The sequence below is a fragment of the Podospora pseudocomata genome, chromosome 3, assembly GCF_035222375.1.
Source record: "Podospora pseudocomata strain CBS 415.72m chromosome 3, whole genome shotgun sequence".
NCBI classification, from domain to species: domain Eukaryota; kingdom Fungi; phylum Ascomycota; class Sordariomycetes; order Sordariales; family Podosporaceae; genus Podospora; species Podospora pseudocomata.
Window position 1 is genome coordinate 3,790,410 of NC_085887.1, and position 27,839 is coordinate 3,818,248.

A 27,839-nucleotide genomic window follows, 5' to 3' on the forward strand; every position below is an offset into this window, starting at 1 on the left:
CAGATTCCGGGCAGTTTGAACAAACCGAGGCAAGCCCCATAATGCGGACTCCCCCGGCGGCAGCTGTTCCAGAAAGAAAAGTAGTTTGATGACTGTCAATATATGCAACTAGTGCCAATATACATAACGGGTACCTTACAGCTCATCCTTGAACTCCTCTTTGGACCCTTCCTCGTCGTCATCGAGACGCGGTTTTTTGCCTTCCGTCTTTTCCTGTTGCCCGGCGGTCTTCTTGGCCTTTGGCTTTTGCTTCTTGGTCGCCGTCTTCTGCCTCTCGCCCTTGGTCTTTTGGTCTTCGGCACCACCAGGAGGCAGAGTGTGCTTCTTCTCCAGGTCGATTGCGTCGGCGCCGTTGTCAAGCATTTGATACACCACATACTGTCGCTCCTGGCCAGGCGCGTCCACTACTTCTACTCTCCACCCCTCACCGCCGGATACCGCCTCCAACTGGGCCTCCATCTCGTCCAAGAACGCATCCTTGATGCCCAGCTCCTCTAGCTTTTCCGGACTGAGCTTTTCAATAGGGGCCCCTTCCTTCTCTTTGGCGAGCAAAACATGGGTCACGGTCGCCGCCTTGGGCGTAGCAAGGGCGGATATGTGTCGGGGAGGCATGAGCTTAAACGCCGGGGTTCCATCGGCATTTACTTTTCCTCCCAGGATCTTTTGTCCCCCCACCACCACGCCCCCGATGGTCATGCCCGAAAAGGGGTTGCTGTCGGCTCCACCATTAGGGCGGCCAACCTTGAGCCTGGCTCTCTCGCCAGCGCCCTCGAGCACACCGCCGGCCTCGACCTGCTTCTGATATCTCCATGCCGACTCCTCCTCTTCGCTGCTGACGATTTGCTTGCAGGTAACGGGATGTCTTTTGGTGACCTTTGGTGGGAGAAAAGCCACATCATCGCAAAGTCGTGGGGTCTGCACCACCATGAGGTAGGTGCAAATCGTAACCTCTTTGATCCAGCTAATCCTGTCCCCTGCCACGCCGGGATGGCAGTGATACTGCACCTCAATGGTGCGTGGTTTGTTGGTGAGATCGCAAACGGTACCACCCTCGAACTTCTGGACGAGGTATCGTTGGTCGCCCTTGACCTGTAGCTCCGAGTTGGGAGGGGCCAAGCCCTTTTCTTGCCCGTCCTTTGGTTGCTCAGAAGCGGGTACCGCCCTTCCCAGCACATACTCCTGGCTGCTGTCATCCCGGACAGGCGGGCCCCCTTCGGTGCCTCGTGGCAGAGCATGGAACTGAACAACGTCTTTGCCGTAGCAGAAAGAATAGCTCCACCAACCACTCATAAAGTAGAGACAATGTCCTTCAAGACCACTCATGAGCTCCCATCCCTTGGCCGAGGCACGGGACATTTCCCGAGCCTCTTCGGCCTTGGCGAGCTCGGTGGCGGTTTGGTTGAGTGTTGGAGGGGGAGCGAGGACGGGTACGGTGCAGAGATATTTCCACGGGGCAGAGTTGATCAGCTCGTACGTCTCGGAGACCGGGTTGGAATCATCGTCGGTGTCTTCGGGGTTTTGTTGTTGGCCATTGCTGGCATCTGTCTCTGTGGACGGGCTGGCGAGCTCGGTCTGGGATGATGGGGTTGGAGAGGGAGCTGGGGAGGACGATAATTGTGTGTCGAGGAGAGCGAGAGCGTCGGCTTCGGAAATGAATTGATCGGAAAAGACAATCTCGAACTTATAAAAAATAAAAAAAACAGTCGAATTGTGAGCTGGTGTTGCTACTTGACAGCTAACAATGACCAATGACATACCTGTGGATGGGCCAGCAGATCCTCGTGAATGCTAAAGCTGGGCTGTCGAGCTCTGCAGAGCTGCAGCGAAGCCAGGAGAACCAGATTGAGCCGGCGCATTGTGTGTGATGTTGTCGCAATGACAGTGGCAGCCCCAGCCTCGGGCTCACATTCAGAAAGAATTTCTTTTGTTGTTGTTGTTGTTGTTGCTGTTGTTGCTGTTGTTGCTGTTGTTGCTGTTTGTTGCTGTTGTTGTTGCTGCTATTGAAGGGCCTCTCGTTGATGCCACTTGCTCCCGTTGATGACAGCTGTTGGCATCGCGCTGCCACAGCACTGTTGCGCCCGATAAGGAGCCTTATCAGAGCACTGAACCAGGGGTGCCAAGATTATGTCATCGGCGGGATGTTTTTGCCCACCATCTTGTGCTTCTTCACCAACGTTCATCCCATGGCCCCTCTCAAATTTTGGAAGTTTGGTGACAAATTCTGTCTCCTCATAACCTGTGACTTCTTACAATTACCGCTTTGCGAATTGAGGGAATTCTCACCGCCAGAGGGTCGGCTGTTGAGGTGGAATTGGCAAAGTCTCGCTGACCGAGCTCAAGCATTTACCTTGTGTAAGACCCAGCATCGAAATGCCAGCTCTGGATTTTGAAATCAAGCGCGCTTCCCGGTGTTCCCCTCATGAGTCAAACTGTATTTTTGACAACTGGTTCATGCCGTCCAGGTGACAGCGCAGCCGAATTGATCAAGTGTCTGAACGGACCGGGCATCCCCAGCAGTACTTTTGTCGGCAGCAATCTCGGCAGTCGACATCATTCGAGAACCACTCGCCCCCTCATCTGGTCCAGAATGCTCTATCGATACGCGCTGAGGGAGGGTCGGAATGGCAGGCAACCATCGTGAAGTGGCACGACATGATTGGGTCCTCTGTTGTCACCCTGGAGAAGCTCTGAGCCGGAACGCCAAGACGGGGCTTGATGGGCCCAGTTTCGGACTTTGAAGGCCGGCGCCGTTCGGCCGTGGGTGGGTCACTCCGCATCTTACGGTATCTTCTTATTTTTTAATATCGCGCGCCGAGAGATCACCCGTGACCGGTGAGGGCTTCAATATGACAGCAAGCGCCAGGTGGCTTATTTGGGACATTACCGAGGCAAGACATATCGCAGACGATACAAAGCGGTCAACGAGGAGGTATGCCGCTAGCCGTCTACTTCTCTCCCGCCCGGGCTGTCATGGATGTCATTCAAAGGTTGTCCCGCCATAGCACGACGCTGTTTCACCTGCCGGCAGCACTTCTGCTCTCCACTCGGCAGAGCCTCTTTTCTCCGCCGTGCTTGGTGCTTCCCCAGGTTATCTGGAAGCATTGAGCATTGTTGAGTCATCTGACAGTCCCCAGCAGGGACCCGGGCGTGTTTGTGTTTTATAGAGCCTTGCGGGCGGAGTCCGGAATGCGGCGACCGGCATCTTTTGTTAATTATCCCGCGCTTCGGAGGGGAAACAGAACAATTGTGGTCTTTGGGCTTCTCTGCAGATTTCTGGCGGAGTCGACGATGACTCGCAGCAAGCAAGCAAGAAGCAAGAAGCAAGAAGCAAAGCCGGGCAGCTTCGTGGCATCTCGTATCGCGAGTCCCTGATTCCGGAGGGGTTGCTGCAGGTACATGTCTGCAGGGTGGGCTTCGGTGACGACGTCGATGCTAGGTATGATGTCGGGCAGGAAAGGTGAAGGAGTGCCACAGTGCTTCGCCGCCGCGGTGAGGCTCGGCTATCTTGGAAGCTAGAAACGTGTCAATCGCTCAGGCATTAGAATGCCACGATGCCAGCTCATCCACCTCAGAGAGGTCATGCACACCCACAAGCCACAACTGCCCGGGGGGGGGGGGGCATTGGAGCCCAACACCACCACACCAATTGACCCGAGGAGAGGAGATATTGATGCAGCCACATCTGGTCTTCTCAGTCTTGTCAGTTGTGGCTTGGGTTACGTGAATAGTACGTGATGAGGATGTGCCCGAAAAGGCCCGCCCTGGCCGGACGTTTTCATCCAGTAGAGACATCCCAGCAGTGCTTGCCTCACTTTTTGGGCCAATCAGGACGATCGTGACGCCCACCGGATGCTTGGTGCAGCAGCGAGGGATGGGCGGGATTCGCTGACAGCAGAGCGTGCCACTGGCGACACATGCATCTCGACTCTTTGAGAGTGGTCGACCGAGCCCGATTCTGTTCTAGTGGCAGAAGCAGAGAAATCTTCTCTTCTCTCCTTGTCTCCTTCATCGATCAGATATAATATGATGTGTGAAATGTAGGTGACCGAACTGAGAAGTTGCAACGGTGCCCAAGGATCGACTCATGGATCTCGTGTGGACCCACGACGGCATCTGCAATTTGGGAGAGAAGGGGGGGGGGGCATGCAGAAGACAACAGGTATCGGAGAATATTCAACGTCGTCGAAGCTGTGGGGGTTGAGAAGCTGGAAAGCCCTTCTGTGCAGCAGTAGCACGACAGCGACAGTGGAGGTTGACGATATTAGAGAATGGAACCTGGAACTGCCCCGAGAGCCAGTGGAGCCGTGGCTCGACGGGTGTGCTTCAGCGGTTCCCTGGCGCGCTAGCCAGCACACGACCGCTAACTGTGACTGGACCGTTGGGTGCAATTTGCCGCGACAGGAACCCTTACAGCCACCACCGGGCAGCCAACACATCACCTCTCCCCCTTCCTCCCCCTCCTTGATGATTCATCTTTTTCTCTTCACTATCTCTCTCTCGTCTGTTTCCGTCTCTTTCCCCCCTCGGGTTATTTGCCCTACTGGATACTGGCTGCTGAGCCGCCCCCGCGAAAACGATGGGATGCACCCGCGGGACAGAGCCCAGCCAGAGTATGGCTTCGATAACGATTGGGAGATGGGGAATATGACTGTTCCCCTCCGCAACCGGGCGCACACCTCCCACCACTAGTCTACGCAAGAGAACCTGTCGTGGAAGTTGCCGGGGGATGGAAGCAGCCTTCTTCCTTCCAGTCTTCTTTGAGGATTCCATCCATCCATCCATCTCACCTGCGGAGATGAGCTGGAATTATTATCATCATGAATAAGCAATCGACGGGACTTGCAATTCCAGGAGTTTATCGTCATAAGGTGAGGTGGCAGATCCATCCCGTCACATCCTGGGCCCGTTTGCTTGGGGTGAGATTGCTTTTTTTTTTTTTTTTGGGGGGGTGACAATGCTCAGAAACAGAACGAGCAGCCCGCTAATCGGGGAGAAGATCTCCCTTTCCCAGCACACATTTGGTGTGACCAAGCATACCGTTGATCCCTGGTCCAACAAGTCGTCACCATTCTGGGTCTCTATCGAGGTACCTGGTATCAAGTATCGTGGTAGGCCACACCACCTGCATGTCCATGTCTACCTGATCATATTGTATACTCCCATCCTCCCCCCTCCTCCACCTCATGCCCTCCAAGAAACTCCGTTTCGAAATCGACACTAAGCTAGCTGACCCCAGACCCCCTCGGCACCTGGTAGGTCTCGTCGTTGCGTGCCATATCCAACGAAGCCTCGTGAGCATCTGCTCGATAAATATCATTTGCTCGCTCCTCGTTGCGCCAATCTTTTCCCTTCTTCAATCATTATTATTATACATTGACATTGACTTACAACAACTTACATTTGTATCTGCAACTTCCCATTCCATCTTTTGACTCATCCCGAGTCTTTCACTTCCAACGCACACACATACACACACACACAACCATACCATAACATATCATAACATACCATACCATACCATACCATACCATACCATCCATACATATCTACATACATACATCCGCTTGTCGCCGGTCGACTTTATTCTCTTCCCACTTGGTCCGCCCTACCTCTCCTCGCCTCACCTACTCTTGACACGCTGAAGGCGACCAGAATGAGCCAGGTTCAAAGGTTAGAAGCATTGCTTCGACAAAAAGAGCACGAGAAGCAAGAGATTATGAGCCAGCTCAGCAAAGCCCGGACGTCCCGGTCCTCGGCCACAGCTGCCGCCCTCGACTTTGAGTCTGTCCCCGGCAACTACCAGATCGCTCCGTCACGACCAGTTCTCGCCGACAATGGACGATCAAGAAGCAACACGATACCCCGCAGTGTGACGGTTGCCCCCGGCATTGCTGTTGCTGACAGTGTTTCCCTTCAGCTGGATCACATCCAGTCACAGGTAAGTAACGAAACTCCGAGACCCAACTCACTCTTTTGCTCATGCTCACCAATGGTGCCAGGACCAGAGCCGTCCCATGAAGCGCTCCAAGACCACACACAATGCCGGTCCATCCTCTGGCACGGGCATGGCGAGGTCCAGCTCAAATATGTCCATACAACCAGGTGTCCCCAGCGGCAGTCTGTCGGGTCCCAGTTCGGCCATGCTTGAGCAGTATCTTGGTCAGGGTCAGATGCAGCAGCCCGTCAACGCCTTCTTCCAGTCACATTCCCAGCTCCAACCAATACCAACGGGCAGAGAGATGGATGTTGCCGATTTTCTCTCGATGCGGGATACAGGAGGAGACCTTTCCAGCGTCTCGCCCATCGCCATCCCTTCCTCCAGAATGTTGTCACCCCAAGAGGCATCACATTATCCCGACTCGGGCATCCCATCGGCTTGTGGTTCTTTGACCTCGGGCCCATCTGTCGGAACCACGGCCATGTCTAGATGCAACAGCAACTTCAACGACAACAACGCAGCCATCCTGTCCCAACTTGAGATGGTCCGCATTCGGTCACAGCATTCCACCAATGGACAAGCTCGACAAGACAGCTTTGGCCCGAGTCAGCCGCCGTATCATCAACCTTCGTTGCTTGGAAAGAGGTCGGCCACAGACCTTCACATGGGAACCGGCCCCAGCGCCCACTTTGTCGGTGCCTATCCTTCTTCTGCGCCCACCGACTCGATGCTTCACCAACATCAGATGAAGAAGTCGCCCTCCTCCCAGTCGAGCTCTCACTCCATCTCGTCAGCGGCCATCCAGGAACTCAATGCGGGGTACATGAACGATGACCTCGGCATGGAGCGTTCGGTCTCCAGAGACAGCACCAAGTCAAATAATTCCCTCAAGGTCCGCGCCAAAGAATCTCTTGCTCGCCAGAACGTCAACGCCAAGTCTCGTCAACTTCAGCCAAAGCCAGATGTCGTCAAGAAGGAACAACCCACATCGGCCACCAACAAGAAGGACCCCAAGGCCGTCATCATCAAGACCAAGTATGAGCGCCCCAAGCACCCCAAGGTCCGCTGCCACCAGTGCAACGAGAATCCCGAAGGGTTCCGGGGTGAGCACGAGCTGCGCCGTCACACCGAAGCCAAACACAAGAGCATGGTCAAGAAGTGGATTTGCCAGGACCCTGGCCTGCTCGGCATCCCGCACGCAGAGACGGCCGCCAAGCCTCTGTCGGATTGCAAGCAATGTTCGGCCTTTAAGCAGTACGGCGCTTATTACAATGCTGCTGCTCACTTGAGACGCACTCACTTCAAGGTCAAGGCACGGAAGGGTGCTGGTTCCAAGAATGGTGCCAAGGGCGCCAGCTCGGCCGCCAAGGTGGAGGAAGAGAAGCGCGGCGGCAAGGGCGGCGGCGACTGGCCCCCCATGTCGGAGCTCAAGCTGTGGATGATGGAGGTGACAGTGCCGATGGACCAGGAGGGTGCCCTCGGTCCTGACGGGAGCGACTCCGTGGGCCAGGTCGAACAAGAGGACATTGACAATGAACTCGGCGCGCAGGCGTACGGTGTGCCACCCAACCTTCTCGGCATGGACGCCTACAGCAACATGGCCGTCTACGCCGGACTTGGTGGGGGGTTCGGTCAAGATCTTTCGTCACAGGGTCTCCAAGGCGAGCTTGGATCGCAGCTCTCCGATCTGTATCCGCTCGACACCTCGGTCTTTGCCGCCTCTTTTCATGGCCTGCCAATCTCTTCGGCCGGTTTTGGGGACTGTGGTCCATCGCAGGGACATCAGCTCCAGCAGGGCATGCCGTCCTCTTCGATGATGAGCATCGACACCTCCAACTACACTTCTCCAGTCTCGTCAACGGCCACTCTCACCCAGGCCGGCATGTTTGTCAACGACATGCTCCCGCCCGCCATGATGCACACCCGTGATGACTTGCACGACATGCCATTTGACCTTGCCTTTCCGGTTGGGGGGCACTAGATCAGTGTCGGCTATCTTGTTCCTTTTGCGTTGTTTTCTTCGACCGCCTTAGCGTACCGCGATAGATGGGTTTTGCTATCTCGTTTTATCACCACCTTACACTACACAACAACGACAACAACAACAACAACCCCTTCCCACCCAAAAAAAAAAAAAAAAAAGAACAAACCTAACACCAAAAAAAGTCTTTTTCTTCACGGAAGAGCAGGGTATATAACCCTGCTTTTCCATCCTTTTCCCAGCCGGGGCGGTTTACTGCTCGGCATTTTTCGGTCTATTTCTCTCTCTCACTTTCACAATTCAAGAAGCCATCGCTCTAGGCTTTTACCCCCCCTTCCCTCCCGATATGGGTTCACTCATTTCATCAGTCAATTGATCGATCGACTGGGATACGTTTCTCTGGTTGGAGTAGCCATTTTTTCTTTTTTGCCGGATCCTCAATCAATGACCTTCTTTTTTTTTTTTGCATCAACGGGGTGGAAGATGCCCAGAGCAACAATAAGAAGCAGATTGGATCCTGCGAGGTGAAGAAAGACCGGAGATTATCACTTGCGCTATATACAACGTTTACACTTGTCAACCACGCGGTTTTGCTTACGGAAGAAGAAACCATGGCTGAGAAGGCCATCCAACACACACACCAGATTGTCAACCCATTTCTTATTTTTCACTTCGATTTTGTACATGTTTACACATCTTATTGTTTCTTTATATCATTCGGCGTCGCACGCATTGAGCATTTCCGGGGGAAAGGGGCAATATTTCGGCATAAGAAGAAGCCTGAACCAGTCAGGGCCCCCTTTTTTTTTTCAACTGTTCAAGCCAACATGTGGCATCGTCAAATGACAGTTATGAAGTCTTTGGCTGTCGGTTTTACAAAGATATCAGATTGGAAATTGTTTCTTGCTTTTTTTTGTTCTTTTTGCTTCAAGGGAATTGGATAATGGGCGTTTGGTTTGGTTTGGTTTGGTTTGGTTCGGTTTGGGTTTATCACTGGACAAGAAAGGATTGGTATTTGGGGTGACACAGACACAACACAGACTCAAACAGAAGGGGACATGACAGAAAAAAAAGGATGGGCTGGACCGATTCAAATGGACATGGAACAGAAGAGACGGGTTAGTTGTAGCATGTCTAACAGTACAAAGAGACGAAGTATATGTAATGTATTTAATGGTGGTGGTGGAGCTGAGGGAGGATAGAGGGGGATATAATGTATATATCTGGATGTTTGGATGAGGGGAGGCGGTGGAAATGGAAATTGTGGATGCAAAAAGACCAGTGATGCAGTGTGAACTTTTGATATCTGGTGACTGCTTCATGAAGAGAGAACCTATACGGAGCACCCTATTTAACTTACCAACACACACCCGCCCCCCCCTCCCTCCCTTGATATAGAATTTAACTGTATTGCGAAGCATCTCTATTTAAGGGGTAAAAGGTATTTAATAAGCTCTAAAATACAGTTAAAAGATGTTAAAAAATAGTTAAAGGATGTTAAAACATAGTTAAAAGACATTAAACATAGTTAAAGAAGGTTAAAAGAAAATTTAATTAAGAGGTCTTAGAAGATAGTTAAAAAGGCTTAAAATACAGTTTAAGGGCTGTAAGAGATTTTTTTAAAGGCCTTTAAAAATAATGTAAACGCTTATTATTTTTCTTTTAAAGCCTTTTGCTATTTTATAGGAGAGGTAAGTGAATAGGGAGACACTGATGAAATGAATAAGGGGTTCCGTAAAGGTTCTCTCTTCATGAATGGAAAAGGGAGGAATTATGTCCGTGGTGAAGAGAAGCCAGGTTCCTAGGGCAGTCAATTACCGCATTGACACAATAACGCATTTCACACTTCTGCTAAAAGTCACATTGCTGCCAGAGCGTAGATGATATATTCAAGCAGCCGCTAGAACTGTCCGTCGACTGCCTTATGTAGGCGACCATTGCAACCTGCTCTTTTCTTCCCATCGCCAACCCGTGTGCGGTATCATATCCCATACCTTCCAAGTCCTGTTTCCCTTGTGTGCTATCCATTGATTTTCTCCCCGAAGTACCCCTTGCCAATCCAGTCCCTAGTGTTATTACATAGCAAAAAAAACAAACAAAAGAAATACGCTGTCCCAACAACCCAACCCATCCATTATCCCCCTCCCCTCCAAAACTCCATACTCCACCAACACAAGAACAGAAGGAAGAATAAGAGAGGATCAAAAAAAAGTTAAACCCACTCCCACCCCCCCCTCACCCGCCCCCTATCCTGCCCCCTATCCTGCCCCTGCCCGGTAACCCCCCCAAAAACCCCATCCCCCAAATCCAAATCCCTAACCTCACAACCGGTACACCGATCCACAACCTCCACCACCTTCTTATCCCCCTCCTTTCCCTCCTCCCAAACTCGTATCATCCGTCCACAGAGCACGTTCCCATTCGAGTTTTTCGTCCCCGAGGCATCCAACCCTGCATCGAACAGAGCATGCGAAACAGCAACAACAGAGTCGTTATCGGAGCTGTACCACCCGCATGCTCCGGCGGCAGAGGAGGGGTCGTAAAAGGTCAGGGAGCCGGTTTGTACCCCCTTTCCGGCCGAGGTCCAGGGGAGGGGAATGGATTCGGACTGACGGCGTCGGAGACCTAAGCCGAGGCCTAGACCAAGGGCGAGGGCCAGGATGAAAAGGATGGCGAGGAGGAGCAGGAGGAAGGCACGGCGGGTGAGATGACCAAAGCAGCGCTTTTCTGGGGGGAGGTACCTGTTTAGGAGGCCGGGGTGTTGTTTACCCGGGGGTAGGGGGACGCCGTTGGCCGAGTGGGAGGTGGATGGGGGGAGGGAGGTTTCTTTTGAGTCGATGTTGACGACGGCTGGCGCTGATGCTGCTGGTGGCGGGAGGGTTGAGGGAGTGGTGGTGGTAAAGGTCGACTTGATCTTTGCGAGGAGGGGGTTCTCGGGCTTTTTGCGAGGGGGGTAGTTGGTGGGGATCTCCCATTCGGGGTCGTAGCGGATTCGTTCCATCTCGAGGGTGCTGGCTCGGGCGGGGGCTACTGGTTGGTCGGCCATGTTTTGCGGCCTATGTAGAAGAAAGAGCAAAAACAGTAGTCGAAAAAAGAAAAAGAAAGTGGTATCGAATCGAAAAAGATGATGGCCGATCAAGTGGAAGCAGAAGCGATACGAGAATGCTCAACGCACAGAGGCAAGAAGGTGGGGCATTGTGTTGTGGTCCGCAGCGGTTGTGCGCAACTTCGGGTGCGACGAGGACACAGATAATAACAAGAGCAGAAGCTTGCTTTTGAGTAACTCGAAAGACAGGGAGAAAGAGGCAAAAATGACGACCTCTTTTCTCCCGTCTTCCCTCTTCCCTTTGGGTCAAATTCTTGGAACGGCACTTACACACCACACACCCACCCTGACACACGAGACCGGGACTGGCCTGTGACGTTGTCTTTTAGCCTGTGCCAAGCTTCGTGGGGTGTGTGCCGCTATTCCCCTTTGGGCGTGTTTCATGTTTGGAGAGTCAAGAAGTTCGTCTGGTCTTTTGAGACTGACAGCTCATCCGGGTCTCGAGAGATACACTCTCAAGAGGACAGGAGAGGCTGTCTCTCCCCTTCTCTGTTGAGTCTACTGACCCTGACAGCTTCCTCAGCTACCCTCACCCTGTCCCACTGCAGCCTGCCGAACCACGCATCGCTGTCCTCGGTCGTGACACGCTGAGCCGGACCAGTAAAAACAAGATCAACGGCCTCCAGCGGCATGTCCTCCCGTCTCGGGGTAAAACAGCCAGATAACAATGCCCTTGACCGCGTTGAACCCCGGCCCGTGTCAGATGAAAACGTCCAGCCCATCGTTAGCGATCCCAACCGGTGTCACCTCTACCACGATCCGATTCTCCATAAAGTCGGCCGCCGCCGCCCACGCCGAACCCTTGGCTCTGATGCTCAACGGTAGAATTTCCGGAGGGCACACCCACACGCACGCCATCCATCCCCAGGTAAAGCACCGTTCAAATAGAAACAGACAAGCCACTTGTCGTGATCGTTCCTAGATGTGAATCCGCTGCTGTTGCTAATGCCCCTCCCCGACCAAAACCACTCCCATTCCAAACGCCATGCTCATCAACTGTTTCCTCCTCCCAACTCTGTCGATAGCATACCCAAGTGACAAAAGACGCCAAGACATACCACGCCTGCGTAACCCCCCTAACAGCAAGGCCTTTTCCTCGCTCATCCCTAACCCGGTCTTGTACAGCGTCGGCGCATAGCAAGTCACAATATTAACCCCCGTCATCTGCTGCATAAGCTGCATCCCCACCGCGAGATAAAACCTCTTGTTCGTCTTTAGTCCGGGACTTGTATCTTGGGATGAACCGCTCTGTTGAACTCCGTATCTGATGCCCTGGAGCTTGGCAGAGAGCTCCAAAGCTCAAGGTGTGCTGTGTCAGTACCACCCATGAATGATAGGGAGATACCTACCCACCTAGCTACCCAACAAAATACACTTCCAGATGAACACATCCTTCAACTGGAAATGGTCAACCGTACCATAGCACCATAGCACTCGACAGAAGCCGTCGTTGATAACAAAGTCCCCCCCACCAACCCACTAAACGCACTGACCCCTCGGCCGTTGACAGACACTACCAAGTGGACCGCCAAGGATTCCATGAATTTGTTCCGTCGCATCAACCCATCTTCACCAACACTGATCTTCCCTCTTCTTCGTCTTCTTCTTGTTCTTCAATTCGCCTGTCGCTCGCTTCTTTTGCTCTCAAATGTGTTGAATTGTATACATACACAAGTTCCAACGTCAAACACTGTCTCTCTCCTACAGTGGCGCCATCACGATACACGATACCCCTCTCCCTCCACCAGTCCGCGATCCGAGCTGGGATCGCGTTACGCTGTCGCGATTCAATGTTTTAGACCCCCGCCTGCTTTGCCAGGTCTTGTTGTGTCTTGAAGAAGTAGAAAATGCTGTCACACCTGCGATTCCACCGACGAGCCCCGTCCAACCCCTCCGAGCCCACCCCCGACCAGGTTGCGACATGGGAAGACGCTGCTGGCCACCACCATGACGCTGACAACAACACCCTACAGCCGCTTGCGCGAGTCTCCTCGGCCGACCCCGACCTCGGTCGCACACCTGTCGACAACAGCACCCAGTCGCCTCCCGCTCGCTCAGCCTTCGATGGAAACAGCACCGGATTCTTGGGCGGAGTAGCCCTGCATCAGCTTAGGAGGACCATGCAGGAGTCGACGGCACCGGATAATGCTCAGTCGTCTTTGGCTACCTCGCTGCCGGAAAAACGATTCTCGAGAACAAAGGCCCCGCCGCCGCCCATCAACACCGGTCTTGCTGCCCGGCCAGCTCTGACAGCCGTCAAACCGTCCAAGTCTTCCAAATCGTCATCCTTCTTTGCTCCGACAGATCTTCAGCTGGGATCAGGAGGATCCTCTGCTCGGCCGTCCGGGGCCCGCGGGTCTAGTGACACCGCTCTTACACAGCCGTCGGGAGCGCCTTCGGAGCCTGCTCCCAAGGGGAGGAAGAGTCTACCATTTTTGCGAAATTCCATGTCATCATTATTGCTGAGGAGAAAAACAAGCAATCAGCCACCAGAGTCACAACCGGTGGTAAAGACACCAACACCAGACGTGAGCATCAGGGGCACCAGAATCCACGATTTCAGCGCCCCACGCCCGAAAAGAGTAACCCCTAGTACCGAAGGTGCTTTAAGTGCTTCGACCACAGCTTCACAGGTAGAAACGCCCGCGATTGCGGACACGCCGGGTGCGCGGACAGATCCTGGTGATGTCGGTCACCGCCTTCAAGAGGAGGTCATCCCGGAAAGCACGCGCAGTGCTGATGGGGGCTGGACGCTCTCTCCAGCTTCTGAAGAAGCAGTGCCACCCGTACCTCCCAAAGATGAGCCTGCCATGTCCACCCGAACTTCGTCGTCGGCCACCTCGGCGGCCACTACCATCGGTGCTGGTGCTCCATTGGACTCGAAAGCATCGGTCAGGACCACCGCCTCACGCTCGTTTTCCATCTCCAAGCTCTCCATGAAGAGCTCGGTGCGGTCTGCCATTCCAAAACACATGAAGAGCACCTCGTCGAGGTTCAGTTTTGACATGATTGGAGCTGCCAAACAGGAAAAGCTTTTGGAAGAGCGCCATCGTATGCGTGAACAGGAGAAGAAGCCCGCTGACGATATAGGACTGGGCCAGCGCGACTCGCGATTCGATGACTTTGACGAGGATTTTGACTATGACGCCATGATGGACGATGACGGGTTCGAAGAGGACATACCGTGTGTGAGTATGGATTACGACATTGAAGAAGAAGCAGAAGAAGAGGACCCCGAAGCCGCTGGCGATCCGGACAATGACCAGGAGAACTTTGCTGGATTTGTCTTTCAGCGCTCGAACCCAGCCTCGGCGGTGGCCAGCCCTCATAGCCCGGCAGGGATGCTGCTGCCGACTCCACGAGATGCCAATGGGACAGTTATTGGCTACGCCATGACCAAGGACACGACACCAGGTCTGCTGACTCCCGCCTTTCCGGACCCTTCGACCTTGCCAAAGTTGGAGGAGGCCATGGACGGGTTGAGCATTCAGCCAGGGGATGAGCCTGGAGGTGCGACGTTGGAACAGCCTACTCATCGGCCCACCAGCCTGTCGGTTGTTGAGTCCGCCCCTGAGGCTGTCCCGGAACCTGCGCTCGAATCTGTGCCGGAGTCTCAACCCGAACCTGTGCCCGAAGCCGAAATCGCTCCAAACCCAGCACCGGAGAGGAGGAGGCTTGACGATGACATTTACTTTGACGACGGGCTGGCTGATGAGCTGGACTTTACCGGTGATGGATTTGTCATTGACGAGTCCATCTTTGACAATAACGATACAGACAAATACGGGCGTCCAATACCTGGTGCCTTTGCGCAAGCCCAGGAAGCCATGCGTGCTGCGCAGCTTCGGGCTTCCAACCGCACCTCTGACACGACATCGGATCCTTCAGGGGCTTCAGGGGCTGCGGCGTCCACTGGCCACACCTCCATCAGCGCCGGGGCTCAGCAGCCGGTCGTTGAGTCCGAACACAAGGTAGCTGCGGAACCATTACCCGCATTCCAACTGGCTCCTCAGCCACCAGAAATGTCGCCTTTCCCGGGCCAAGACCTGGCATACCAAGCTGCCCTCGCCGAAGCCGCTCAGAAGGCTGCGGCCTCGGGGAAATTCCGTCGCAACTCGTCACCAACACCCGAAGCTGAGCTCACTGTCACATCTCCAACTGACTCGGCCGAGTCAGCCAACAACCTCGACGCAATCCTGGACGACTACGAAAAAGAGGTCAACTTTGATGACTACGAGAAGGACTATGACGACTATGGCGGCGGCTACCAAGACGACTACGACTTTGACGACGATGCCATCATTGCCGAAGCCAATGCCGAGGCGCTCGCCAACGACTCGGACGGGTGGTATGGCCAAGAGTTTGGCTTTTACTCTGCCCCCATGCCGCAAGGGGGCTACGGGCATCACAACAACAGCAGCAGCGGCAACAACTCCAACGGCCAGCAGGCCGACCTCAGTGCAGAGAATTTGTTTTCTTATGCCAACGGCGGGTATTTTGGCCCGGCTGGGGGGTTGGGCCGCAGCAAGAGCGGGCGCATCGTCTGCCGAGAACCAAACTTGACGCCCATCACGGAGCGGTCAGAGTACTCGAACCGTAACTCGATCATGTCCCTGACGCTCCCCCCCGCGATAGGGAGCGATACGGGAAGAAACTCGCTCACGATCAACAGTCCGGGTCTGGCGCAGCTGGCGCTGCTGGGGGACGACGAGAATTCGCTGAGTGTGGCTGCTTACATGAAGGCGAGAAACCGGGCGTTTGGTGCCGGCGGCGGGGGCTCACAAGTCAGCTCGAGGGAGGGGAGTCCAAAGTCGGAGAGGGGACCGTCGGAGTCACCGTTCGGTGGGCACCTGCACGCCGGATCGATAGGTCACGGTAGGAAGGGGAGTGCCTTTTCGGTTTGGAGTAGTTCTGATGTTGGGGAGGGGGGAGGGGAGGGGACGGCGAGTCCGGCGCCACAGATGGCTGCTTTTACTGCGGGTGGTTTTGGGAACAATAACCAGGGAGCTAATGGGGCCAATGGGGCGGTGGTGTCGCCTTTGCCGCAGCGGCCGCCGGGGATTGGAGGTATGGATGTCAATCAGATGGGTATGATGGGGATACCGGTTGGGATGGGCATGGGCATGGGCATGGGCATGGGCATGTTTGCCCCGCCACCGGGGGTGCAGTTGCCGGTCTTGGTGCCTAGTCCGGGTATTGCCGCCGGGAGCGGGAGCGCGTTTGCTTGCTCGCCCGTGCTGGAGGATGGGGAGGAGGAGGAGCAGGAGGAGAGGACGGTTACCGGGAGGGGGTTGGCGCCTGCTTTGCCGGTTGTTGAGGGGGTTAATGTTCATGGTGCTGCGGGGGAGAAGGGGCCGGGGGAAAGGAGCACAGGGACAGAGGGCTTTGTTATTGGTGAAGGGGAAAGGCAACGGCCGGTCATGGGGCATCGACACAAGGGGTCGGCGGATAGCATTTCTTACACGATGGCTGACGGTGATGAGGGAAAACGATGGGTCGTGGAAAGGAGAAGGACAGGGGAGACGGGCGAGGTTGAGATCCTCGGGAGGGAAGTGCTGGACGGGGGAAGGATATAGGAGTCAGGTGATGAATGATGTGCGCTGTACACGTTTGGGTAGGTCTGGAGTTGGCCGTTTGGTATCATTTCGCCGACATGGGAGGCGCATACTTGTTAATGGTGGCATTAGAAGGATCAAAGGGGGCATATATATGCATATATTTATATATATATATATATATATATATATCTGGTCATGGTGATAGAGGACTTGTGCCAACATGCATTATTTCTGACTTTGTCCCTCTGTTTCTATCGTTCTTTGCCGTCGGCAGCCCTAGAGATCAATCCTCACCACCTGCCCTCCCACCTGATCGTTCTCCCCCTCCAGTCCCCCGGTGGTAGCAAACAAAACCTTCCTCCCCGACCAGCCCTTCGCGAATTTCACCGCCGTAACACCCTTCAGCGTCACATCCTCGGTCCCATTGACGATAACCTCTTGCGTCCACTGCTGTCCCCATGCGGCCTGAGTAACCTTGACGACCCTCCCCCTCTGCCAGGCAATGTAGGCGCTCTTGCCGGTGTGGTCGAAATCGAGATCGTCAAACGCGTTGACCCACCCGGGGTCCTGAATCTGGGCCAGCACTTGGATTTGGCTGCCCGAGGGGATGTAACCCTGGTTGGAGAGTTTGATCCTCCCGAAATACCCCTGGCCGGAAACGGTAAAGTAGAGGTATCCGTCGAACAGGGGCCGGGCAGCGAGGCCGTTGATGCCGAGGGGGAAGACTGTGCCGCCGAGGAGCTGGGGGGATTGGAGGATTGTGGTGACGGTGTTGGTTGTTGTGTCGATTCGGAGGATGGAGCCGGTGAGGGAGTCGGCCGAGAGGATGATGCTTTTGTTGGAAGGGAGGGCGAGGAGGCCGTTGGGGAGGGGGTAGTTGAGGGGGATGGAGTTCAGGAGGGTGGGGGTGGTGGAGTTGGGGGGGAGGGAGAAGATGTGGAGGGCGGTTGTGGTGGGGTCGAGACCGAGGCCGGCCATGACGCCGCCTGTGACGGCGTAGGTGGTGGGGGAGAGGGAGGTTAGGCCTGTGTAGGAGGTGCAGTTTGGGAAGGGGGTGAGGGCGGTTGGGGTTGTGGGGGAGTTGGGAGAGAAAAGGAGTAGGGAGGGGGAGAAGGAGGAGAGTAAGAGGCGGGAGTCCGGGAGGGGGAGGAGGTTTTCGAGGAAAATGGGGTTTGTGGGGGGGTAGGCGAAGAGCTCGGTGATGGAGGGGGTTGACGGGGATGGGTGAGCCAGTGATAGGGGGATGGCCCCGAGGAGGGCGAGGTGGTGAAGGTGCATCTTGTCTGTTGATGCTGATGTTGATGTTGATGTTGATGTTGGTGTTGGTGTTTGTGTGTGGTGAGAAAAGGGGATGTTGATTTGGTTTTTATAAGACGACTTTGCCTGCCGAGCCCAGAAACCTGGTCGACGAAGTGACATCCCATACGTGCGCTTATTGAGGTGGTACCATTGACCCAAGGCAGCGGACGAAGTTGGCACCCTGGTCAGAATCTGCGGCTGGTGTTGGCTGTCATCACACCCCTGTGCCGACAACACACATCGCTATACCAATGTTGCACACGCCCTAAACCTAAACCGCAATAACCTCTAGGCTCCAGTTTAACATCCATCCACTTTCACGGCATCGTTACCCGCCTGCGCTTTGATCTCATCCAACCTCATCCCCGATACTATGCAATGCCTCACCTACACAATATCCACCCCAACCAGCAACCCATCATACAGTTACTGCCCGTTCAGTCATATCCCCTTGAGTCTGTCCCTCATAATCATATCCCCAACATTGACCAACCCTCATCTCCATGGCTTTGTCCTTGGGCCGCCGTCTCCCTCAAGCGCAACTCGCATTACCCAAAAGGCCAATACACTTTACTCAAAAAAAAAAAAATCCTGTGATGTAATCTGGGACCGGAGGTAGCCGTGAAGACGGAAGGCGAACTCAGATCATGATGCGTCTAACTAACTATTGATTTCAACGATATCAACCCTCATTCGTTTCCATCTTTTGTTATCTGGTGAAATTCAAATTGATGTCCACAAGATATAGGGACTACCCTACACATAGCTTACCTAATATTGTCCACCGAGTCTTAATAGAGCTTGGGCCGTCTAATCTACAAACCTTGATCCTCTTTACAAAGACCTTACCTTAATCAAAAAGTCATGTTGAAGATGTTGAAACAATCTTGTCGAGTTGGACCCCACTTCCCGAGACTCGGCCTTTTGGCGTCGGAGGCAAATCCTTGACTCGATTTTGCTGGCGCCGTCACGATTCACCTCTGACTGGATACCCACGATAGATCGTTATCCACCGACTTTATCTAAACTCCACCATGTTCTCGCCTTATCGACGATTTCGTCATCCCGCCCTGTCGGAATTTTCGGAATCTAGAAACGTGGTCCTGGAACAACAACGTGGGATTATTTTTTTCTGTTTGGCGCTAGCTTACTGTTTTGCCACGCTTGGTAAGATAGGTACCACTCGAGATGGCTTTTCAGCAAAGAAAAGACGTGCTTTCTTGGGCGAAAAGAATTACCGGAAAATGATTAGGTAGCAACAGGGAGGCCCCGGTGCCGGAACAACTACCTGTATCGTGAAGATGCACTATTCAGTCCGTGACAGCCCAGTACAACAAGCTGCATTACTAATTTTGATACTCGGCAAGGTGGAGATTTCGAAACAGAAAAATGGATTCGAGCGCAATCTATGGAGTCGCTCATGGTTCTGGGCATTGGTAATGGATGCCGCGGAGGAGAAGGGAAGGGGGGGGTGGGGGGGTGGTATATATCTCGTCGTTTCCTCACTCACTCTGAGTTTTGTGTCTGGTCCTGTTCTTTCATCATCACCTCTACCTCTACCTCATCTTTGATACCCTTACTTGCCCAGTCTTTTCCCAGACTTGAACTCAGCCGCCCTTTCGAAATAATCAAAAATGACCGACTACAAGTTTGAAGGATGGCTTGGCCTCGATGCCAGCTCGGCCGAGGGCAAGATGCAATGGGGCGAGTTTGAGCCCAAGCCTTGGGAGGAGACCGACATCGATATTAAGATCTCTCACTGCGGTATCTGCGGCAGCGACCTTCACACTCTCCGCTCCGGATGGGTATGTTGTCCTCACCAAATCTTTCCGAGACTCCCGAGCCAGCACGGAATGCTAACGTGAAACACCAGGGCCCAACTCTCTACCCATGCTGCGTTGGTCACGAAATCGTCGGCAAGGTCGTCAGAGTCGGTTCTCAAGTCAAGCACCTCGCTCTCGGCGACCGCGTGGGTGTCGGTGCCCAGTCCGACTCTTGCTGCAGCCGCACGGGCAAGCCTTGCGAGGCCTGCGAGTCTGGCCAGGAGAACTACTGCCCCAACAAACACGTCGGTACCTACAATGGCGTCTACCTCAACGGCGGCAAGTCCTACGGCGGTTACGCCACCTACAACCGCGTTCCCGCCCGCTTCGCCGTCAAGATTCCCGAGGGCATCTCCAGCGCCGAGGCCGCTCCGATGTTGTGCGGTGGTGTGACCACCTACGCTCCCCTCAAGCACCACGGCGCCGGTCCCGGCAAGACAGTCGGCATCGTCGGTCTCGGTGGCCTCGGCCACTTTGGTGTCATGTGGGCCAAGGCTCTCGGTGCGGACAAGGTCGTTGTCATCTCTAGAACAAACGCCAAGAAAGAGGACGCCCTCAAGATGGGCGCTGACGAGTTCATCGCTACCGCCGAGGACCCTAGATGGGGCAAGACCCACGCCAACACCATCGATTTGATCGTCTGCACTGTCAGCCAGACCGACATGCCGGTACAGGACTACTTCAACCTGCTCAAGTTTGACGGTGTCTTTGTGCAGGTCGGTCTGCCCGATGACGGCTTCCCAACCTTCCAGCAGAAGCCCTTGATCTTCAAGCGCATCAAGATCACTGGCAGTTTGATCGGCAGCCCGGATGACATCAGGGAGATGTTCGACTTGGCCCTCGCCAAGGGTGTCAAGCCGTGGATTTCTACCATCCCCATGAAGGACGCCAACCAAGCTATTATCGATTTCGAAAAGGGAGCGCCGAGATACAGATTCGTCTTGGAGAACGAGCCCGAGGCCAAGGCTTCCCTTTGAGTGGTAGAAAATGGGTATAGACACAGAGATAGACATAGACGGGGAGTGCGAGGTAGAGCGATCAGCATGAATTTAATGATACCATCACCATCATCAATCTAAATCCTTCTTTTCAGTCCTTCTTGCACCCACCTCCCTCAGTGAAGACATTCCTGTTTGCGTTCTACCACGTCCACTTCATCTGCTCACCCTGCTTCTCCTGCTCCTTCATATCCTTCAACTGCCTCAACCTCTCCTGCTCCTCCTTTTCATAAACAAGATCAGTCTTTCTCTTCCACGTACGGGATCTCGTCCGCTCGAAATCCTTCTCCTCAGCCCCGCCAAGGTTGTCACCGTCATGGTCGGGCAAATCATCACACGACCGCAAGCTTCCAGAGCCCCGGTAGCCTGCTGGCCAGCAAGGGTGAAGCTCAGTGGGCTCGCCGCCAAAGTCGGCCAACTCGGGACCCTTGGACTTTTCAGACCCAAAGCCGGGCAGCTCGGGGCCCTGGGATTCGTCAGACCCGAAGTCAAGAAGCTCCGGGCCCTCGGAGTGGAAAGAGAGGGCCCCGTCAGTGCCAAAGTCAGGCTCCTTAGGGTCCGTTGACTTGCCAGACCCAAAGTCAGGCAGCTCGGGATCCGTTTCTGAAAGGTCAAGGGAGTTGACGTCGATCGGTCCCAACGGCTTGCGGTCAGCCCCGGCCAGCATCTTCCTGTCTCCGTCTTGCTCCAAAACCTCCCTCGGCACCACCGGCCGTCCCGTCTCCTTGGCCACGGCACCAACGACAGCCCTCCTCGGCAAGGTCACCCACCCCTTCCCTTCCTCATCCACCCAGAGATCCTCCCAATCGCGAAGCTGGCCCTCTTGACTACGACGAACCGACGCCTTCCCCGTAGGCTGAGCAGCCGCCCACTGCAAGTTCGCCGCCCCGTTCATGGTCTGGGCGACCGGGACGCCAGCGCACTGGGAGCAGATCTCGCTCGCGATGGAGAGGACATCGGGGGCTTTTGCCGCGCAGGCGGCGATGACGCAGGGGGCGGCGGCTTGCTGGATGGCGGCCCAGTTGTTGCACTGGCAGGTGAGGTCGGAGGCGGTTGGGCAGCCGTTGGAGGACGCGGCCGTGTCGATGCAGCTGATCTGGTTTTCGGGTTAGTGTCGAACCGAGGGTATAATAGAGGGAAAACATACGGCGCACTTGGGCATCTCAGCTGTTGCAGGGCACTCGGCGGCCAGCGAGCGCATGGAGGGGGAGGAGGAGTCGGCGAACTCCATCCTGTGAACCTGGGCCGAGGCCCGAGCCAGGAAGACGACAAGCGGGATGGTTGGGTGGAGATGCATTGTGGTGGTGGTGGTGGTGGTGGTGATGGTGATGTAGCAGTCTTGAACTGTCTTTGATGATGGTAATAGTAGATGATGGCGTGCTCAGGGGTCAACTTATACTGGTGGGTGATGTTTAAGCAGATACGTGGATGGGATGACAGTGACACTGCGACACCCGTGTTTGCTACCAACTGGCGTCAAGAATTTCCATGATTGCCATGCTGGTTGCACCCGTAGATGCATCGAGCCCAATTAGTAAAGGGAGTGTGTGCTGACCCTTACCCCTGAGCCCCTATTCCGGCTCGCACACGCCAGCGTTGCATTGTGATGATGTGGTTGCCGTGGGAGGTGAGACCGAAGGCAAACGCGATGACGATTTCCCAAACATCGGATCAGCCATTACACAGAACTGAAGTGGAAGGCAACTTCATCTGATCTCATCGATTAACTTGTCATCTCACATCCTCTGAAGCAGTGAATAGGCCTTCATGGTGTTCACATGTCAGCTACCTCCCTAGTAAATCGGTGTTAGAGTGGTTGGCCCAGCAACATCAACAGCTACCCCTCATTCCCCTCCATTTCCCCAAAAGCTGTGGTTGAACCCTAAACGCCGAAACAAGTCCAGACTCTCAGCTGCAGCCTCGCTGATTGATGGCCATAAGGGAGAGCAAAAAGAGAAAAGATGACAGCTGGATTGCATTCAGCCGCCAGAAAGAGTCACATTGAGGCCGGGGTAGCTCGGCCGAGGTCGGGGGTGGACGGAATCCAGCTCCGTGGCGGCACCGTTCGTGGGATGCTGCTCGGGTTTCCAGCACAACAATTGGTCAAAAACTTTTCTGCTCCACCTCCAACAGGTGATGTGACGGGGAACCACCCACCCACAAGCCACTTGAACCCCCCCCATTTCGAAGGCGCATCGAACCACAGCTCACTACCCAAGAAACTCGGTAGACTCTAGAACTGCCAGACCGGCGAGGTAAAATCCACACCTTCCCAACCGTCATTTTTGTGTTGTTTCTCTCTCCTTCACCTCGACACTGACACCTCCTCAGAGAGACAGACAGACGAGACGCAAGATGCTTTCCTCCCTCAGAGTGGTTTCGCGCCGGGCCGCCCTTGCTGGCCGCGCCCAGTTCACCCTCCGCGCTGCTTCTACGTGGGCCAATGTCCCTCAAGGTCCCCCAGTATGTTTTTGGTTGATCTGTCCAACCGTGTCAACGGCGTCAACGGCGTGGTTGCCTTTGCGCAACTGTCAGTAGCTAACGTTCTTCTGCAACAGGATGTATGTTTCCTGTCACCCTACCACCAGTCTTCCCGACGGTTCCTCGCGCGCGCATGAGGTAGTGTCCAGTGCCGTATGACGTTTTGCTAACCACCGGGACCCGTCGATGACTTTTCACAGGCCATTCTTGGTGTGTTTGTTCCTCCCAGTTGCCTTTGCGCAAGGCGTCACAGACCCAAGACCGTAAACTGACGTCTGTTGCTCGTCTCCAGGTATCACGGAAGCTTTCAAGGCCGACACTTTCGACAAGAAGATCAACCTCGGTTCGTTCCGTTCCCGTCCCCAAAAGCGAATATCCCGCGCGCGAGACTAACAACCCCCCCTCAAGGTGTCGGCGCTTACCGCGATGACGCTGGAAAGCCCTATGTCCTGCCCTCTGTCCGTCAGGCTGAGGAGAAGGTGATTGCCTCGCGCCTCAACAAGGAGTACGCTGGCATCACCGGTGTCCCCGAGTTCACCAAGGCCGCTGCCGTTCTCGCCTATGGCAAGGACTCCCCGGCCCTCGACCGTGTCGCCATCACCCAGTCCATCTCTGGTACTGGCGCCCTCCGCATTGGCGGCGCTTTCCTCGCCAGGTTCTTCCCCGGCGCAAAGACCATCTACATTCCCCAGCCCTCGTGGGCCAACCACGCCGCCGTCTTCAAGGATTCCGGCCTCGCCGTGGAGAAGTACGCCTACTACAACAAGGAGACCATCGGCCTCGACTTCGAGGGCATGATCGCCGACATCAACAAGGCCCCCAACGGCTCCATCTTCCTCTTCCACGCCTGCGCCCACAACCCCACCGGTGTCGACCCTACCCCCGAGCAGTGGAAGGAGATCGAGGCGGCCGTCAAGGCCAAGGGTCACTACTCCTTCTTCGACATGGCCTACCAGGGCTTTGCCTCGGGTGACATCCACAAGGATGCCTTTGCCGTCCGCCACTTTGTCGCCCAGGGTCACAACGTTGCTCTCTCCCAGTCGTTCGCCAAGAACATGGGTCTCTACGGCGAGCGCATCGGTGCCTTCTCCATCGTCTGCGAGAGCGCCGAGGAGAAGAAGCGCGTCGACTCCCAGATCAAGATCCTTGTCCGCCCCATGTACTCCAACCCCCCCATCCACGGTGCCCGCATCGCCGCCGAGATCCTCAACACCCCCGCCCTCTACGACCAGTGGCTCGTCGAGGTCAAGGAGATGGCCGATCGCATCATCACCATGCGTGCCCTCCTCAAGGAGAACCTCGAGAAGCTCGGCAGCAAGCACGACTGGAGCCACATCACCAGCCAGATTGGCATGTTTGCCTACACTGGCCTGTCGCCCGAGCAGATGGATGCGCTGGCCAAGGAGCACAGCGTCTACGCCACCCGCGACGGCAGAATCTCGGTTGCTGGCATCACCACCGGCAACGTCGGGAGACTGGCCGAGGCCATCTTCAAGGTTACCGGTTGAACACCTGTAAAAATAATGTAATGAAGTAAAACATGAAAAAATTTCCGGAGTACATTTTGGGTGATTGGGGGTTTGTTTTTTTGCGCGCGCGTGTGTGTGAAGGGAAGAAAAAAGATGCCTTGTCGTATAGACAAAGATTTATCGTATCTATAGACGATGGATGGGATTGGGCTTGTACACAAAAAGAAGCATGGTTTGATTTGATTTGATTTTTTCCTCTCAAGCAGTATCCAACCTCTCCAAATCCTTTCTGACCTCGTCCAACTGCCTCCCCATGTCAGCATACACCCTCGCCATTTCCCTCATTTTCCTCGTCTTTTCCCTTTCCGTGCTTGCGTCTTGGTGGTGATACTCCCCCAGCTGCCCCTCCAGCCCCTTGATTCTCTCTTCTAGCCGCGACTTGGCATCCCTCAGATGTCGAGAGTAATTCCCCAACGCCGTGGCCACTTCTGGACTGTAAACCTCTTTTTTGAGCGCCCGACTGACAGATTTGATCTCGAGCTCTTGCTTCTGCGCGACGAGGGCCCTTTCGGAGGCCGAGTATTCTAGCCATCGAGATATGGGACCGTGTTTGGCCTCGAGGGACCTGATCAGCTTGGAGAGGATGAGGATTTGCTGATCGAGGAGGTTGCTGACCGAGACGGCGAGGGAGAGGCGGGAGCGGAGGAGGGAGTATTTCTTGTGGTGGAGGGTTTCGAGCTGGGTGAGGGTGAAGGCTGGGAGGGAAGGGATGGAGCGGTGGAGGAAGGAGGGGTTGGTGTTTGGTTGGGAGAGGCGGGCGAGGGTTAAGGCGCTGGTGTGGAGGGTTTGAGACAAGAACGAGGAGAGGAGGGGGACGTGGGAGGGGAGGAGGGAGAATGGGGGGGAGGATAGCAAGAGGGGGAGCTGGGGGGGAGGGATGGGGGAGCTGGGGGACAAAAGGGGGGGTAGGAGGAGGAGGAGGTCGAGGAGGGACTGAGGGAGGGGAGGGGGTTTTGGTTGGGCCAGGGGGAGGGGTGGCGGGAGGGGACCGGATGGTTTCAGGGGTTGGGATTCGGAGCGGGAGCGGGTTGAGCGGTGGCGGAGGAGGGATGGTTTTTCTTGGGCTGGAGGGGGTGGTTGTTCTGTTGTTGGGTGGGCGGTGGAGATGGCGTTGATGAGGAGGTGATGTTTGGCTGTTTTGAGCCGGTGGGTGTCGAGTTCCTGGTTCGGGGGGTTAGTACCTATGTGAACATGGACGACTAAAAGAGGTGTAAGCGGCACCTTTCTCACCGCAGCTCGCTTTTTGGCCTTGGGGTCTTTTCGTGTGGAGGCATCGGGATTGAGGATGACTGTTGTGAGGGTGGTGTAAAGAGCTGCAAATTCGGGATTTTGCTGCAGAACCAGATCGTCAATAGGGGGTATCATTTTGGCTGTTTTTTTTTTGTTTTGAAAAAGATGAGTTGAAAGAAGGTGTAAGTCGTCGATGAATGAGAGTCGCGATGAGTGAGAGACAAGGGTCCCTGAGAGAGTGGGTGGTCCAAGCTCCTGGACACCCAACCATGGGCAACCGGCACCGGCTGCCACAACCCATGCATTTCGGCTGCTCGAATTTTTGGAGCTCAACCTCGTCGTCGCCGTCGCCGTCGTCGCTGCTATCGTCAGTCGCCTGTGAGTTGGGTGCCCACTCCGTCAATTGCGCCTCGTGCACCAACCCGACCCCAGCCAATGCTACCGCGATAGTTTTTCCCTTTTTCACACCACCAAATTGCCCCCCGTGGGCAGCACACCACATCACAATGTCAGCCCTCCTCCCAGCGAGAACCTGCCTCCGCGCGGCGACAAACACCACTACCACCACCGGCACATTCACCCTCCCCATCCGCTCCTTCTCCGTCACTCCCTCCCAACTCTACAACCAAAACAGACCTTCCGGCGGCCCCATCCCCTCGCCCACCGGCCAAGCTCCCCATATCCCCCCCTACCCTCTCGGACCCCGCCTCTACTACAAGCAGTCCAACACCGGCCTCTACGGCCACGCCACCATCCGCTACGGCAACAACGTCTCCGAGAAGAACGAGATCAAGACCCGCCGAACATGGCGCCCCAACGTCCACCGCAAGCGCCTCTTTTCCCTCTCCCTCCGCACCTGGGTCCAGACGAGGCTGACCACCCGGGTCCTCCGGACCATTGACAAGGTCGGCGGGCTGGATGAGTACCTCTTGGGGATCAAGTCCAACAGGATCAAGGAGCTGGGTCCGTGGGGCTGGAGGTTACGCTGGAGAATCATGCAGACCAGGGCTGTCAAGCAGAGGTTCGCCGCCGAGAGGAAACAGTTGGGGTTGGTGGACGGGGTGTTGGAGAAGCAGGTGAGGGAGGAGAACAAGAGGTACAAAATGGAGCAGAAGCAGATTCAGTTTTATACCAAGAAGAAGCTGGGTGTGACGGGGTCGGAAGCGTCGACTGGGCAGCATGTGCTTCCGGATGGGAGGGTGGTGGATGAGGCGGGCAGGGAGGCGTATATCAAGGAGACGGATGCCATATTGGCGGACACAGGTAGTGAGCAGATTCTCGAACTGGGCGAGGTCGAGGTGGCCAAGGATGAGGGCTTCATGAAGGAGAAGCCTGCACCGAAGAAGGCCCCTAAGAAGGCGAAGGTGTAGAGGATGAGCAGATGCGAAGCAATGTAAATTTATGTGTATACATCTTACGTGTATTTCTGAACATGTCCGTCTCGATTTGGTTCATCTTGCTCAAGCTTTTCTTCAACATGCTCAAGCTGCCTTATGGCTTTACCCCTAGGAATATCGACATGATTTCTCTTGGCTGGAAGAGCAGGCCAAACAGAATGGCGAAGCTATGGTGAGCATAAATACAAGAAAGCATTACCTGGAAACTGTCACTCGCTCTGCTCTCATCAGCTAATCAAATCAATACTCTGCTACCGAGTTCCCTTGCAGATTATTTTTGACTCTCTACACTCATGTTGCGCATGGCATTGATATGTCCTGGCTTCAACCACCAAGATAAACTAGTAGCTCCAGAATGAGATAATATCCCCGACGAAACCGAATTTCCCCAGGCGTTATTGTCGCGTGGTCTCAGAAAACAAAGAGATGGCAAGAGAGCTATTTTGAGAATTAAAGCTAGGGATCTTGGACGGTTGATTGGCTGACAGCTCCCGCCCCG

The 27,839-nt window shown here is 54.9% G+C and overlaps 10 protein-coding genes across 10 annotated transcripts; 5 read left to right on the forward strand and 5 right to left on the reverse strand.

The window, feature by feature from the left end:
• Positions 1–64: 64 nt before the first annotated feature.
• Positions 65–1,962, reverse strand: YOS9 (Protein OS-9). The gene is made up of 2 exons (XM_062889419.1): positions 1,758–1,962; positions 65–1,680 (listed from the first exon to the last, which is right to left on the reverse strand). The coding sequence occupies exons 1-2, from the start codon at positions 1,854–1,856 to the stop codon at positions 136–138; spliced, it is 1,644 nt and encodes a 547-aa protein (XP_062745344.1). The 5' UTR covers positions 1,857–1,962; the 3' UTR covers positions 65–135.
• A 3,691-nt stretch (positions 1,963–5,653) lies between these two features.
• QC762_311240 (uncharacterized protein) lies at positions 5,654–7,919 on the forward strand (the record flags this gene model as incomplete). Its single annotated transcript, XM_062889420.1, has 2 exons — positions 5,654–5,938; positions 6,000–7,919. The coding sequence occupies 2 exons, from the start codon at positions 5,654–5,656 to the stop codon at positions 7,917–7,919; spliced, it is 2,205 nt and encodes a 734-aa protein (XP_062745345.1).
• Positions 7,920–10,131: 2,212 nt separating this feature from the next.
• Positions 10,132–10,965, reverse strand: QC762_311245 (uncharacterized protein; the record flags this gene model as incomplete). The annotated part of the gene is given in 2 exon segments (XM_062889421.1): positions 10,132–10,170; positions 10,183–10,965. 2 exon segments carry the CDS (start codon positions 10,963–10,965, stop codon positions 10,132–10,134), a joined length of 822 nt encoding a protein of 273 aa, XP_062745346.1.
• A 1,907-nt stretch (positions 10,966–12,872) lies between these two features.
• On the forward strand, positions 12,873–16,601 carry QC762_311250 (uncharacterized protein; the record flags this gene model as incomplete). The annotated part of the gene is made up of 1 exon (XM_062889422.1): positions 12,873–16,601. The coding sequence occupies one exon, from the start codon at positions 12,873–12,875 to the stop codon at positions 16,599–16,601; it is 3,729 nt and encodes a 1,242-aa protein (XP_062745347.1).
• A 258-nt stretch (positions 16,602–16,859) lies between these two features.
• Positions 16,860–18,002, reverse strand: QC762_311260 (uncharacterized protein; the record flags this gene model as incomplete). The annotated part of the gene is made up of 1 exon (XM_062889423.1): positions 16,860–18,002. The coding sequence occupies one exon, from the start codon at positions 18,000–18,002 to the stop codon at positions 16,860–16,862; it is 1,143 nt and encodes a 380-aa protein (XP_062745348.1).
• Positions 18,003–18,782: 780 nt separating this feature from the next.
• On the forward strand, positions 18,783–20,738 carry QC762_311270 (uncharacterized protein). Its single transcript, XM_062889424.1, has 2 exons — positions 18,783–19,687; positions 19,804–20,738. The coding sequence occupies exons 1-2, from the start codon at positions 19,517–19,519 to the stop codon at positions 20,680–20,682; spliced, it is 1,050 nt and encodes a 349-aa protein (XP_062745349.1). The 5' UTR covers positions 18,783–19,516; the 3' UTR covers positions 20,683–20,738.
• Positions 20,738–22,378, reverse strand: QC762_311280 (uncharacterized protein). Its single transcript, XM_062889425.1, has 2 exons — positions 21,851–22,378; positions 20,738–21,799 (listed from the first exon to the last, which is right to left on the reverse strand). Exons 1-2 carry the CDS (start codon positions 21,998–22,000, stop codon positions 20,846–20,848), a joined length of 1,104 nt encoding a protein of 367 aa, XP_062745350.1. The 5' UTR covers positions 22,001–22,378; the 3' UTR covers positions 20,738–20,845.
• A 320-nt stretch (positions 22,379–22,698) lies between these two features.
• Positions 22,699–24,914, forward strand: AAT1 (aspartate transaminase aat1). Its single transcript, XM_062889426.1, has 5 exons — positions 22,699–22,958; positions 23,039–23,166; positions 23,262–23,394; positions 23,477–23,527; positions 23,592–24,914. Exons 3-5 carry the CDS (start codon positions 23,371–23,373, stop codon positions 24,690–24,692), a joined length of 1,176 nt encoding a protein of 391 aa, XP_062745351.1. The 5' UTR covers positions 22,699–22,958; positions 23,039–23,166; positions 23,262–23,370; the 3' UTR covers positions 24,693–24,914.
• On the reverse strand, positions 24,912–26,451 carry QC762_311300 (uncharacterized protein; the record flags this gene model as incomplete). Its single annotated transcript, XM_062889427.1, has 2 exons — positions 25,935–26,451; positions 24,912–25,874 (listed from the first exon to the last, which is right to left on the reverse strand). Exons 1-2 carry the CDS (start codon positions 26,076–26,078, stop codon positions 24,912–24,914), a joined length of 1,107 nt encoding a protein of 368 aa, XP_062745352.1. The 5' UTR covers positions 26,079–26,451.
• On the forward strand, positions 26,213–27,313 carry QC762_311310 (uncharacterized protein; the record flags this gene model as incomplete). The annotated part of the gene is made up of 1 exon (XM_062889428.1): positions 26,213–27,313. The coding sequence occupies one exon, from the start codon at positions 26,213–26,215 to the stop codon at positions 27,311–27,313; it is 1,101 nt and encodes a 366-aa protein (XP_062745353.1).
• Positions 27,314–27,839: the final 526 nt, after the last annotated feature.

What these genes read in the sequence shown, in the direction of transcription:
- YOS9 (XM_062889419.1), bottom strand. Translation starts at nt 1,856, where the DNA reads ATGCGCCGGCTCAATCTGGTTCTCCTGGCTTCGCTGCAGCTCTGCAGA. An exon ending in ATCTGCTGGCCCATCCACAG is followed by an intron (nt 1,681 to 1,757) that starts GTATGTCATTGG and finishes ATTTTTTATAAG; the next exon opens with TTCGAGATTGTCTTTTCCGA.
- QC762_311270 (XM_062889424.1), top strand. Translation starts at nt 19,517, where the DNA reads ATGACCGACTACAAGTTTGAAGGATGGCTTGGCCTCGATGCCAGCTCG. An exon ending in ACACTCTCCGCTCCGGATGG is followed by an intron (nt 19,688 to 19,803) that starts GTATGTTGTCCT and finishes ATCGTCGGCAAG; the next exon opens with GTCGTCAGAGTCGGTTCTCA.
- QC762_311280 (XM_062889425.1), bottom strand. Translation starts at nt 22,000, where the DNA reads ATGCATCTCCACCCAACCATCCCGCTTGTCGTCTTCCTGGCTCGGGCC. An exon ending in CTGAGATGCCCAAGTGCGCC is followed by an intron (nt 21,800 to 21,850) that starts GTATGTTTTCCC and finishes CCCGAAAACCAG; the next exon opens with ATCAGCTGCATCGACACGGC.
- AAT1 (XM_062889426.1), top strand. Translation starts at nt 23,371, where the DNA reads ATGACTTTTCACAGGCCATTCTTG. An exon ending in CTTTTCACAGGCCATTCTTG is followed by an intron (nt 23,395 to 23,476) that starts GTGTGTTTGTTC and finishes GCTCGTCTCCAG; the next exon opens with GTATCACGGAAGCTTTCAAG. An exon ending in CGACAAGAAGATCAACCTCG is followed by an intron (nt 23,528 to 23,591) that starts GTTCGTTCCGTT and finishes ACCCCCCCTCAA; the next exon opens with GGTGTCGGCGCTTACCGCGA.